Consider the following 14,191-nt stretch of genomic DNA (forward strand, 5'->3'; position numbering starts at 1 on the left):
ATGACCACTTTGATTTATTCCATATCACTAATCATTGTTTCTTTATTCTTCTCGAACAGATCACGAAAATGAACTTTTGGAAATTGAAGACTTCTCAACAACAACAACCACAATACGACCAACCGAAGGTTATCTTCTCCCATCAACAACCAGCCCATCTGTTACTACTGATTGTGTTCACAACAATGAAGTTTACGCTGATGGAGCTTCAATTACCGGCAAGAGCTCATGTGAGCATTGTTATTGTATGCGCGGTGATATTGTTTGCGCAGTCCAAGAGTGCGAGATGCCAATATTGGAGTCTGGAGCTAAGACTTGCCGTGCCGTTCCACCAGCTGCCGGCGAATGTTGTCCAAGCAATTATATATGTGACGATGATAGCGTGACAACTGAAGCAGCTATCGCTGATGATGCACCAACAACTATTACACCAATTGTTCAGGGCAATCTGCATGAATCCGTTTCACAAGAAGACGTCAAATTACAAGAACATATTGATGATAAGATTCCTGTTACCGAAGCGCCAGAAGATTCGGGAGAACAAGAAGATGCTCAAAAGGATGAAATAATTGTAACAACAATTTCACCAATTGCTGGTGAAGTATCACACTCAGCTGAACAGGATATTAAGAATTCCGAAGGAGAGGAAGAAAAACCGCTTTTAACAACCATATCAGCTATCAAAGAGACTAGTTTCGAAACGACACAGTCACTAACCGAACAAAGCACAACTCATAAGACTGAAGAAGGATTTGAATCTAGTCATGAAGACAAAGAAGACGAATCTGTACATCCACCTAAGGAAGATGAAATTATAAACGAAGAAAATGAAGATACATCGCAGGCAGCAGCAACTACTGTTTCTCCATTTGTAGGAGATATACAGAAAGCAGACAGTATAGAAGATGAAGTTTTGCCTACAAGAATCCCTGAATCTTCTCCAGAAGAAGGAACGACTGCTCATTCAATAGTTGAAGATGATGTGAAGACACAAGAAGAAGCAGAGATAGTGCCATCTAAGGAAGCAGACGTTAAGCATGACCAAATTGAGAGCACACCTATCCCTGAGGATGCTGTTGAAGATGCTTCAACTGCAGCAACAGTTGATGTTAAACATCCAGAAATTGAAGATATTGCTACAACATTAGTTCCTCTTGATGAATCTCCAGATGTTGCCAAACAACCAGCTACTGAAACTGCTATATCTACCGATGCTGAATTAGAAAACGTGACGCCAGAAGCATCTGTGCCGTCAAAGGATCACAATGAACCACAAGAAAAGGATGAGGTTTCAACTGAACTTCCAGCTGTCGCAGAAAATGTCGCTTCTTCTACGTTGACTTCAGTAAACGAATCTGAAGATGTCAACAAGACTCCAGCTACCGAAGTTACACCACAATCCGATAGCATATCAGAAATTGCAGATGAAGTAACATCAGTGCCATCAAAACCACAAATTGAACCACAAGAAACTTCATCGGAAAGTGTAGAATTTTCAGAAGAATCTGCACCAGGTCAAGAAGAAATTCAAGACAAGATCGATGAGAATATTTCAGAGCCTTCATTTGACAGTTCCACTAGCTCTCCAACGTATGAGACAATTACTGAAGGAGGTGATAATATTGATACTGGTGTGCTAGAAACTGGAGATCACAAAACCGAATCTGATTTACCAAAGAAAAAACCAAAGGATGAACCAGAATCAATGGAAGATATTCCAGTTTCTTCAGATGTGACTAAAGACGAAATTCCTCAAGTCATAGTTGATATCTCAACATCAATACCGACAGCTAGTGAAGTTGATTCTAATGAACCTGCAACAACTAAATCATCAGACTTTAAAGACGAAGAAACCTTAGATCAAAGTACTCAAGGCACAATTGAAGACAAACCGACTGGAGAAGATGAAGTCCCAGCTGTTGTGGAAGAAATAACAAATGCTCCAATTTCTGGAGATATTTCCGATGAAAACGATAAATTAACTCCTACCACTGCACTTCCTGTTAAAGATGGCGAGGGAATTGAAGGCCAAGAAGAAGATCTATCGACCGAACCTTCAGGTACAGAAAAACGCACAACAACAAGTCGTCCAATTCGGATTCATATTGATGGTGAAGAAGATTCTTCAGAAATCCCTACCAATGCATCAGAAGAAGAATTGGTTGATAGTGCAACTTCTATTCCTTCAATTGATGAACCAATTGCCGCAATTACTGAAAAAGAAGAAGTTTCAGCTATTTCACCTGTTGTAGATTCTCAAAAACCAAGTTCAGAAGAAGTTCCAGTTGAAAAAGAAGAGGACGCAACTATTAAAGCACCTTCTGAAGAAGAAAATGTCAAACCTGAAAAAGAAACAGAATTCCTTACAGACGAATTAACAACATCTACCCCATTAAAGGCTTCCGAACCAGAACATGAATCAGAAACTAAGGTACCATTTGAACTTGAAGCATCAAGTGATGGAGTAGAAGGAAAACCACATAGTGATTACACTACAGTTATTCCATCAATTGAAGATTCAGAAAAGGATCATGTTGAAAAAGAACAAGACAAGATAGAATCAGAACAAGACATCTCATCAACTTCTGTACCAGCAGTAACTGATTCAGAACCAACTTCTGTTGTAGAAGAGGAACAAAAGCCAGTAGCGGAACAAAGTTCGACAGATGCAACAACCAAAAAACCATTAGTAGATGAAAGCGAAGGAATAAGCACTGAAGAATACGAAACAAAAACAGAAGCATCTATTGATCACGGTGAAACAAGTGTTGGACAAGATAATGTGCAGCATGATCCAGAACTGCATCTCACATCAACAGATACTCCTTCTAAGCCGATTGCATCAGAAGACTCTATTCATGAAGAAGACCAAGAAGGTGAACTAGATACTGATACCATCGATTTAACTACTATTATTCCCAGTGCTGTTGGTTCTGAAATTCCAAGCGCTGAAGGAGACATTCAGAAAACACCAGAACATGGAGAAGAAACCAGTGATGATAAGATATCGGCTGAAATTCCATCTGAATCTGGAACTACTGTACGAAGTGAAATTGAAAAACAAACAGAACAAGGTGATACAGATTCCATTGTTACTCTTTCACCTATTTCTAACGAACAAGAAAATACTGAGGGTCATAAACCAACCTCTACTGATGAAATTAATAAACACGAACCATCAGTCCAAGACATTTCTGACTCATCTACTATTGTACCTTATATTGACGGTTCTGAAGAAGAAGTTAAACAGCAAACAGAAAATATTTCTGATGATTTGACAACAGTATCTCCATCTGCATCTGACAGTGTAGTATCAAGTGATGAAGAAGTCAAAGAACAACCAGAACATGAACTTATTGATTCTTCAACTAAAACTCCAATTTCTGCTTCCCCTGATCAAGAAGTACAACCGACAACAACTAGTTCATCTGTTGTTCATTCTGATGCACCAATTTCTGAAGCGGGAGACAAGGATGAGGACAAGGAAACTAATGAGGATGCCCTATCAAACAGCACTTCATCTCCAGCCGATTCTGAAACAATAGGACAGGTTACAGATTCTCCAGCTCTTCCAATTTCTGGAGATATAGCTAGCCCTGTCCCTACCATTCCAGAATTAATCGAGTCCCAGGAACCAACCAAAGAAGATGCCCATGACGAACAACCAATCGGTGAGACAAGTGTTGCTCCCATTGGACACTCAGACAAGGAATCAGTTGACACCACTGAGGAAAGCTACATTCCTATTCATGATATAATTCCATCAGCTATTCCCGGTGAAGGCGATTGCTTATCAAATGGCGAAACGTTCCAAAATAACGCAACAGTTCCTACGTCAAGTGAATGTGAGATTTCGTGTACTTGTATCAGCAGTATTATTGTCTGTAAGCGAGTTCAGTGTTACGAACCACCAAAACCAAACAATTGTCTCTTAGACGAAGCTAGCACTGATAAATGTTGCCCACAATACATTTGTGGAGTTGATAGTTTTGCAGAAGGTTCACGACCAACAACTACAGAAGAAGCTGAAGATGAAGAAATTCAATTCACCACATTAGCTCCATCCAGCAAATACCCCAATCTTTCTACCGAATCCGCAACACACAAAACAGAAGATGATAAACCAATCGATGATGAAGAATCATCCAAAACGGAATTGCCAGTATCCTCTGATGAAAATATAACGCCTGTGTCTATTGACTTTGAACAGCCAACTTTAACTCCTGAACATCCTTTGTCTCATGTGAAGGTCGATGAAGCAGAAGAATCATCAACTAAGATCTCTGATGGTGAAATTTTAGTAGAAGGATCAACAACTACCGCTCAGCCAATTACGGCAAAACCTACGAAGCAGGTCACTGGCGATATTGAACAACCAATTGAGGTCACTACATTAGGACCACAATCATCGAAAAAACCAGATGAAATTACAACTCTTGGTGATACTGATGACGAGGAGCTAAGTTCTGCTACACCAACGTCCATCGATGGAGTTCCTTCCAGGTCAGATTCTGATAAGGAACCTATTAAACCAGTTGTTCCTGGCGAAGCTCTCACAACTGAAGGTACTTCTGAAAAAGAAGCCACAACTATTCAACCAATAAAGCCAGATGTAAGCACCGAGGCATCATCTGTTCCCGCAATAATTCAGACAGGTGATTCAACACAAAGTGAAGAAATACCTGACACTTCAGATGAAACCTCTAATGAATCAGGAGAAGAAACCCAATCCGAAGAAGATACAAAATCACCATTGCCACACAAAGAAGAAGACCAAATAACTACTACATCTAGACCATTAGTATCTGAGCATGTAGGTGATATTGAACCACTTGATGAAAGTACCAAGATTCCTGAAATTGATTACAGTAAACCAGCTATGCCTGAAGACCTTTCTCACACTAAGGTTGAAGAAGAAACTCCTGTCAAACACACTGAATCTGTAGAATCAGTTGAAGATGAACAAGCTACTGACAAAATTATCACAACTCCTGCTAGCACAATTCTTACGCGAGTCGAGCCAACTGAAGATGACGTCCAGAAGGTTGACACTGCTGACGACATTTCCGATAAGAAAGATGATATTCCATCTGCGGACCCTGAAGAAGACAAACCTAATGATGATGCACCAATTCATTCCACAATTGCACCAATCAAATCAGATGAAACACCAGTTACAGAAGCAATCACTGATTCAAAGAAGGATGAAATTGAAGAACATACGCTCTTGCCAGAACCAGTATTGGAAGGAGACAGTGATTTGGAGAGTCATCAAACTCCCAGTCAAACAATTGCTCCTACTGATGAGGAAGACAAACCAATTGCAGGCACTATCGTTCCAGAAGCAGATGAAGCAAGTGCAGACATTGAACCTTCAACAAGTGCCCCAGTTATGGAACATAATTTGGTTGAAGAAAGTGATGGAAACGTTTCTAAAGAAGATTCTGTTGACAAGCAACATGATGTGGCTAGTTCAACCACTTCAACTGTTGACGAAACTCTTGCTCCAGTTTCCAGTGAGTCAAGCGAACAAAAAGATAAGACTCCAATTGAGGCAGATTCTCCTGCTATTAGTGAGCAGACCACAATCGTGTATAGTGAAATGGATGAAGAAATTCAAGGTCAAACCAGCGCTCCACCCAAGGAAGAACAATCTGAAGAAAGTGGTGCACACATTTCTGAAGGCAAACCTGTTGTTGAACAGAACGATATTGTTTCCCCAACCAATATTCCAAACATAGAAGAACAACCTTCTACTTCAGTTTCTGAAGAGGACAATGAAATTGATGTAACAACTGTCATTGCAGCCGTTGAACATACAGCTGAAGATGAAATTGTTAGTCAAACCAGTGCTCCACAAACAGATAAGCAACCATCGACTTCTGATGAAGAAGAAATCAAAATTGATGTACCCACATCACCAGTCATGGAAGGAAGTGGCGCATCTATTTCCGAAGATAAAATTGATGTTGAACAGGATGAAATTGCTAGCCCAACCACTACTGCAACAGTTGAGCTGCAGTCTTCTGTCTCAGATATAGGTGAACAAGATAAGACTGATCTGACGAAGGAAGAAGAAGGAAGCGGCACTCCAATTCCAGAAGATAAAACTGATGTGGAACTTGTTGAGCCCATTGTACAAACCAGTACACCAGCAGTAGAAAAACAACCTTCAGAATCAGATTCAGACCAACAAATTAAGATCGATGTAACTTCCTCTCCAGTAATTGATGAAGATTCAGTTGAGGGAAGCGGTCAAACTATTTCAGATGACAAAACTGATGTTAAACAAGATGGAGTAACCACAATTCCAACAATTGAAAAGCAACCTACCGTCTCAGATTCAGAAGATGAAATTCTAATTGACGTAACATCTTCACCAGACGTTTTAGAAGGAAGTGGAGCACCAATTTCTGAAGATAAAACTGATACCAAAGGAGATGAGAACGATAACCAAACTAGTTCTCCAGCTGTTGATAAGCATCCTGTTGTTTCTGACTCCGAAGACACAAATAAACTTGAAGGACCATCAACTGATGAAAGTGGTCCAATTAAGGCTGAAGAGGATTCATTAAACAAAGAACAGATGGATACTCAAACTGGAGTTCCACTTATTGAAGACAATGTTACCATTGCTCCAGTTTCTGGAGATGCAGCTCATTTACCAACTTCTACAATTTCTTCAATGATAGATTTAGAATCTAACGAAGTCATTTCAAGCCAAACAAATGCACCAAATGTATCTTCAGAAGAAGAATCCAATGAAGATAAAACTAGTGTAGAAAGCCAGACTGATATTCCTTCCCATGTGTCATCTTCATCATCCGAAGAAGAAGAACACATTGTCGATCAAACTGTTGCACCTGTTGTTGGAGACAAATATGGTGAAACTGATATTAATGAAGAACAAAAACCAACCACAGTCTTGGTTCAAAATTCAGAAAAAGACAAAGAATCTGAAGCCGTACCTGTTTCTACCGTTGTTAAAGACGAAAGTACGGATGATTTGGAAGGTTCAGGAGAATCTATTCCAACAAAGGGTATTCAATCAAGTGATGAAGAAATTGGAGGTACTGAAACTCCCGAAAAAGACACTACTTCACTACCAGGTGATGAATATGTTGGTGCTACAATCACAAGTAGCGATAAGGAGAGTTCTCCATCAAAGGATACTTCTTCTGTGGTATCAGGCGATGAATATATTGGTATTACAGAAAGTTCTGCAGTTTCTACTCCTGTTAAAACTATCGACGAAAATGAGACCTCAGAAGAAGATAAAACGAGCTCAACAGGTATTCCTATCAAGACTGTCCATGTTGATTCCACGGAACTTCCATCCACTTCCACTACAGCAAAACCAATTGAGATTGTCGATGAAGGCCTTGCAATCACAGAATCATTGGGTGATGGAGTATTTAGTCAAACTGAAGCACCCCTTACTTCTGATGGTCTTACTTCTGAAGAAGACGGTTCTATTGACAAGAACTTAATCACAACTGAAAGTTCTCTACCATCCAGTGATACTGTTAGCCCCTTAACTGATATTGATAGCGAAGATAAAATAGAACAAGTTCAAACTGTTAAACCATCAATTCCAACAAAACAACCAGAGCTTTTGGATGAAGAAACTTCAACTAAATCTAAGGAAGAAGGTGAAAGTATAAACGCTACTGAAATGCCAGAAATAATATCGAGTCATGAAATGACTCAACAACCTGGTAAACTTGAATCCGATGATCAAATTCTAATTGAAGGTAGTGCAACAGTTAAGCCTGATGTTCCATCTCAAACTGAAAGTACGGCTGAAGAAAAGAAACCATCTTTGGAAGAATCTCAGACAACAACTAAGGAACCAGCTTCAATTGATGCATCACAAACAAATGTACAACCCGAGAAACCAGACTCAAGTGAGGAAGAATCGGCTGAAGAAACAGTAACCAAAACACCTCAGCCTATTGATGCATCAGAAACAAATGAACATCCTGACAAACCAGAATCAGATGAAGAAGTTTTGGCTGAAGATATCACAAAGAAACCATCATTGGACGAATCTCAAATAACAACCAAGGTACCAGCTACAATTGATGCATCGCAAACAAATGTACAACCTGAGAAACCAGAATCAAGTGAGGAAGAATCGGCTGAAGAAACAGTAACCAAAACACCTCAGAACATACCATCTGACCAAGATGTTTTATCTGAGGTCAGTAAGCCTGAGGTTGTTGATAGACTCCAAACTGATAAACCTATTGATGATACTGCTTCAACGGAATCTCTTGAAGAAGATGAAGCTATTAAAGAAACAACAAGCAAACCTGCCGAAGATGTTGCTCCAACAAAATTGGAAGAACAAGACAATGTGAAAATTTCTTCAACAGCTGCACCAGTTGATGAGCAAGATATCACTTCACCTCCAGTTGAGGCACATGTTGATTCTGATAACACCTATTCTACAGAAAAATCTGATGAAGACAATGAACATACACCAAAGGATGATACCAATATTCAAACTATCGGACAATTTGTAACAGAACGTGCTGAAATCATTACAACTGTACTTCCAACTAAAGATGAGGAACATATTCCAGAAGATACTATTTCGCAAGAATCGCCAGAAAAACCTACAGAAGAAAAAGAAACGCCAGTAGTATCAACTACGAGTGAAGCTAACGAGTCTGAAGAAAAGGTACAAGTAACCGAAGCTCCAGCTAAAATTCCAGCAGAAGATACAAGCATACCAGAATCTGAAGAAAAGGATCAAGTAACTGAAGTTTCAGCTGAAATTCCTTCCGAAGATACAAAACCACAAGTTCAGTCCACAAGCAAACCAGAATCTGAAGAATTAGAAGAAAAGGATCAAGTTACTGAAGTTTCAGCTGAAGTTCCTGCTGAAGATACAAAACCACAAGATCAGTCCACAGGCGAACCAGAATCTGAAGAATCTGAAGAAAAGGATCAAGTAACTGAAGTTTCAGCTGAAATTCCTTCCAAAGATACAAAACCACAAGTTCAGTCCACAAGCAAACCAGAATCTGAAGAATCTGAAGAAAAGGATCAAGTAACTGAAGTTTTAGCTGAAGTTTCTGCCGAAGATACAAAACCACAAGATCAGTCCACAAGCAAACCACAATCTGAAGAATCAGAAGAAAAGGATCAAGCTGCTGAAGTTCCAGCTGAAATTCCTGTTGAAGATACAAAACCACAAGTTCAGTCTACAAGCAAACCAGAATCTGAAGAATCTGAAGAAAAGGATCAAGTAACTGAAGTTTTAGCTGAAGTTCCTGCCGAAGATACAAAACCACAAGATCAGTCCACAAGCAAACCACAATCTGAAGAATCAGAAGAAAAGGATCAAGCTACTGAAGTTCCAGCTGAAATTCCTGTTGAAGATACAAAACCACAAGTTCAGTCCACAAGCAAACCAGAAACTCAAGAATCAGAAGAAAAGGATCAAATTACTGAAGTTTCAGCTGAAATTCCTACTGAAGATACAAAACCGCAAGTGCATCCGACAAGCTCAGCTGAGGAATCTGATGAAAAAACCGAAGCGCCTGGAATCACACCAGAATTTTCCGAGCAACCTGTTACAGGAGCAACTAGTGAATCTGACAATAAAACACAGGCTCCAGAAACTCAACCCGAAATCACAGAAGAAGATCATAAACAACATGTTCAACCAACTGAAGGTGCTATCGCTTCTTCCACCTCCGAAAAACCTATTGAACAAACAGCAGATGACAAAATTGATTCAGATTTGCCCAAACCAAATATCCAAGATGAACAACCCTCTTCTGAAGATGAAACTCCGCTATCGACAACGATTCACCCACTATTCCCACAAATCGAACAAGACCACACTTCAGCACCACTCAATGCCTCTGACAAAGACTCATCAATACCATCTGTTCCAACAACCGAACAGCCCACAGCACAGGCAATTACAAATGCACCGACACACTACCAGCCACCTGGATATGGACAAGTTCCTCCTCAATATCCATCCTATACCGAAGATGAATACACAGACGAAGACGAAACTGAAGTCTTCGGACCAGGAACTTGCCGATATGGTGGAAAATTATTCGTTTCAGCTCAACAGATTCCACGTGATGATCCATGTGACTTCTGTTTCTGCTTCCGAAGTGATATCATTTGCTTGCAACAATCTTGCCCGCCACCAATTTCTGGATGCCATGAGGAACCAATCAGTGGATTCTGCTGTCCACGATATGAGTGTCCTGTCTCAATGGCAACCACACTTAATATAACAACAAGTACAACGACAACAAGCACAACATTGCCACCTCACTTCTTGCATCATGCATACCGAGGTGCGGCAGCAAAGAACGGGTGCCATATCAATGGAAAATCATATAAGGTGGGCGATAAAATCGACTCAGCCAGCGGACCATGCATGCACTGCACGTAAGTAGTATTAAGATACAATTTGTTTAAATTAATATATTTGTTGAATAATCAAAGAAAATTGATGAAAATTTCGTAACCAAAAAGGTTTTTATAGAAACGTTGGGCGCCATTTAAGAACAACTTTCTTTGAATCGACATAAACACGTGAGATTTATCATTGTTACTAAATTTGTCTCTTCTTATTAATTTTAAGGTGTGGTGGCGACGGACAAATGAAGTGTGATCCTAAAACATGTTCGCCTGAGCCAATGCTTCGTCAAATGATCGCTGTTGTTGCGTCACGCCGAAGATGAGAAACTAGCCATTAATTTTTATTAGAAACAAAGAATGCAGCAATATTATATTAAGGTGCCAACACAGAAAACACCGTTAAAAAAATGTAATACTAAATATCTCAATTCCATAATTTTTAAGAACTAAATTTAAGAACAAACACAAAAGAAAACTTAATGAAAACAATAATAATAATTAACTAAATGAAAATTGAATTGATTTTAGAGCAAACGAAAAAAAAATATCTAAAAAATCTATAAACGAAAAGGCAACAGAAAAAATTATTAATTAATTTAGTTTATTAATAAAACAAAAATATGTCAGAAGCAACCAGTGATATTGTGCTGTATACATAGTATAGGTGCAATTAATTTAGCTCGCACTTACTTATTATAATTAATGAAAATAGTATAAGTATGATAATATTACAAAATGTTATTTTTGTAACGTGATTTTTTGTTGCAAATTTAAAACAAATTTTAAACAATTATTATTACTGGCAATCAATGAATTACGTTATGAATTTGATTTGATTTGATTATTTTTAGCATTTATAACTAGAATGTTATTAATTTTAAGTTTATATTTTTTTTTATTTTATACATAAATGTATTGTAAATTGTTGCTTCTTCTTCTAGTCTTCTTTGTTTTGTTGTTAGGGCAACAAGTTCTGAATACCTAAAGCATTGTCTTCTTTCCTATACTACGACCTATAAAATTATAAACTTAATGACTTTAGGAGAAGTTTTAAATAAAAATTTGAAAAAAAAAATCGTAGAGTAAAACAAACAAATTAAAAACTCAATTATTTACGTGTATCTGTTTAATAAATAGATATATTTAAATGAAATAAAATACTTGGTTTAGTTGAGAAAAAAACTATAACTTAAGTACATATAGGTGTATTAAAAACAAAATAATATTCATAGTAATTAAAATAAAAGAAAAACAAAAGAATTACCACATCCTATTGTTCGACTGATTGAAAATCCCATGATAGATTTTTTACTTTTTTACTAAAAACATAAATATACTTAAAGTTAAAGTTAAATATAAAAACACCTTGAACAATAACTTAAAATTCGAACGCTAACGCGGTGTACGTGAAAACTGATAGTTAAGCATTATTAAATATAATATAAAAATAATAATAATAAAAACGAATGTAAGATGGAGAGATTTTCAATTACTTGAGCTTGGGATGTTTTTCTTTTTTTCTTATTAGTACTATTTTTAAAATATAAAAATTAAATCAGAAAAGAAATAAAACTTTAGATTTAGGATTATTATTAAAAAATATATATATTTTATTTAGTTATGTATTTATTGTGTTAATTATGCGAGAGAGTATTTTTCGCGCATGCCGCCTGTAGTTTAATTTAGTAATCAAATTTTATTTTTAAACAATGTAGTGCTTTCAAGCGCAAAACAATAATTAATAAAAACAAAAAAAAACGAAAATTAAATAGAAATAAAATATGTAATAAACTAATAAAACAAAAATCAATTAGTGTACGCAAGTTTTTATTTGTTTACATTTTATGTATATTTTTTTGTTTACAGAAAAATTATATAAAATACAAATTCGCCGGTTTATTTTGTATGTAGTGTATTTATTTAAATTATTTAAAACAACAACAACAACAACATCAACACAAAAGAAGAAAAACTTACTTACTTTAATTTAACGAACAAAAAAATAAATGATTAAAATAATTGTGTATTTCTTTGCGTAAAGTTTCGAGGACATAAATCTTAAGTATAAACGATCGATGGGATATTGTTTTTAAATTATAATATATGTAATAATATTATAAAAACGAAATTATCCGGCATAATTGTAAGTGTCCTTTTATACAAATAAATATTTTATGAAAAATAAACTTTTATGTTTCTTCATTTAAAACAAAAATGCACATCAACTATGAATTAAAACCACTGTTTTTATTGAATGAATTTGAAAAAGCAGCCAGTTTCGAATCGTCGAGGAGTTGGCTGAATATACACTTCATGTCACATGAATATGGGCAATTTTTTTTCGGTTTTTATTTGTCAATATTTTTCAAACCCTAAGATTTTTCGGGAAAACCCAAATGTGGAATGAATGAGGTAAGTATTAAATTAATATTGTAAAAAAGTTGATAAATACAAGTTTTATGGCGGGTTTTCCCGAAGAAGGTCATAAAAAGTACCTGTTTCCTTGTGTCACATGAAATGAAGAGACAAGATCTAAATTTACCTATTAGAGTGGTTTAAATCAGATAAAAGGATACTATAATTGTGAAAATCTTAGTACGAGTATTGATTTGATAGAATCAAGAAGTATGTGTATAGGTATGGGTATGGGTCTAACCAAGGAGGAATTAAGCCAAATTTGAGCTTTCCTGGATCTCTGCGAAACCATCCGTTTTATAGCGAGCAAAAGAAGAAGTTTAAATGTTTATACAACTTCCTCAAGGACCTAGATAGGTATAGATAAAAACCATAAAAGAAGAGTCAAAAAGCTCTCACTATCGCACGTCTTTTCTGAAATGATGTGTCTCATTTCAGAAAAGACAGGCGATTGTGAAAGTTGCTTCAAATTCAGGGCTTTCCTTTAGTTAATTCAATACAGAAGCTGGGATGAATGCTAGTAGATTGTCCCAAGTTTTAGTATTGTTTTTAACTTCCCATAGGAAGTTATTGTAATGGATCCGATTTTCCAAATTGAAAATTTTGACATTTCTCGACGTTGCAAGGTCCCTAGAGTCGAAATAAAAGATTTTTAGAAAGATGTCTGTGCGTGCGTGTGTACGTACGTTCGTACGTCCGTACGTCGGTACGTTCGCGACGTTTTTTTCGTCCTCCATTTCTCAAGAACCAGAAAAGATATCGATTTCAAATAAATTTTGTTATACAGATAATAAAGCGGAAAGATGCAGAAAGGGCTCTCAAGACAATTGCGTGGGTGGTTTTTTTACCAAAGCAGTTTGAAAAAAGTTGAACATTTTGGTTAACCCAAAATATCTTACGAGCTAGAGACTTGAATTAAATTTTATATATTAAACTGTAATGTGATACCAAACAAGTATATTTTTTTGGAAAAATTCCATTTAACGGTTTTTTTATAAATCAAAAAACTGAAAAAAAAATTTGTCACCTCCAAAATTTTAAGACTAAAACATATTTTCATCTTCAAAACAATTGTGTGCAACGAAGAATAATGTTTTTGATATCTGATAAAATTTTGAGAAAAATCTAATTGACAGTTTTTTTTTTATAAAAAATAAAAATCAAAAAAAAAAACATAGCTTAAAATTGGTAAAAATTGAATATCGATTTGAATGTCTTTTCAAAAACTTGAAATTTTGGCTTCAATCTTATTTTATCTTATAAGAAATATTGTTTTTAACATTCAGTAAAATTTTGAGAAAAATCGAATTAACAGTTTTTTTACAAAAAATAAAAACCTAAAAAAAAATAATAAAAGTTGGTAAAAATTGATTTTCGA

At 36.3% G+C, this 14,191-nt stretch overlaps 1 protein-coding gene across 1 annotated transcript in view; it reads left to right on the forward strand.

The window, feature by feature from the left end:
• The window catches only part of LOC129954205 (mucin-2), a 90,296-nt gene extending 77,712 nt beyond the window's left edge, over window positions 1-12,584 (forward strand). Inside the window, exons 6-7 of the mRNA XM_056067951.1 lie at window positions 60-10,425; window positions 10,622-12,584. Coding sequence (XP_055923926.1) covers window positions 60-10,425; window positions 10,622-10,721 — 10,466 coding nt within the window. The 3' untranslated portion in view covers window positions 10,722-12,584. The remainder of the gene's footprint in view (window positions 1-59; window positions 10,426-10,621) is intronic.
• The last annotated feature ends 1,607 nt before the right edge of the window (window positions 12,585-14,191 follow it).

This window comes from Eupeodes corollae, chromosome 1 (assembly GCF_945859685.1).
Source record: "Eupeodes corollae chromosome 1, idEupCoro1.1, whole genome shotgun sequence".
In the NCBI taxonomy this organism is placed as follows: domain Eukaryota; kingdom Metazoa; phylum Arthropoda; class Insecta; order Diptera; family Syrphidae; genus Eupeodes; species Eupeodes corollae.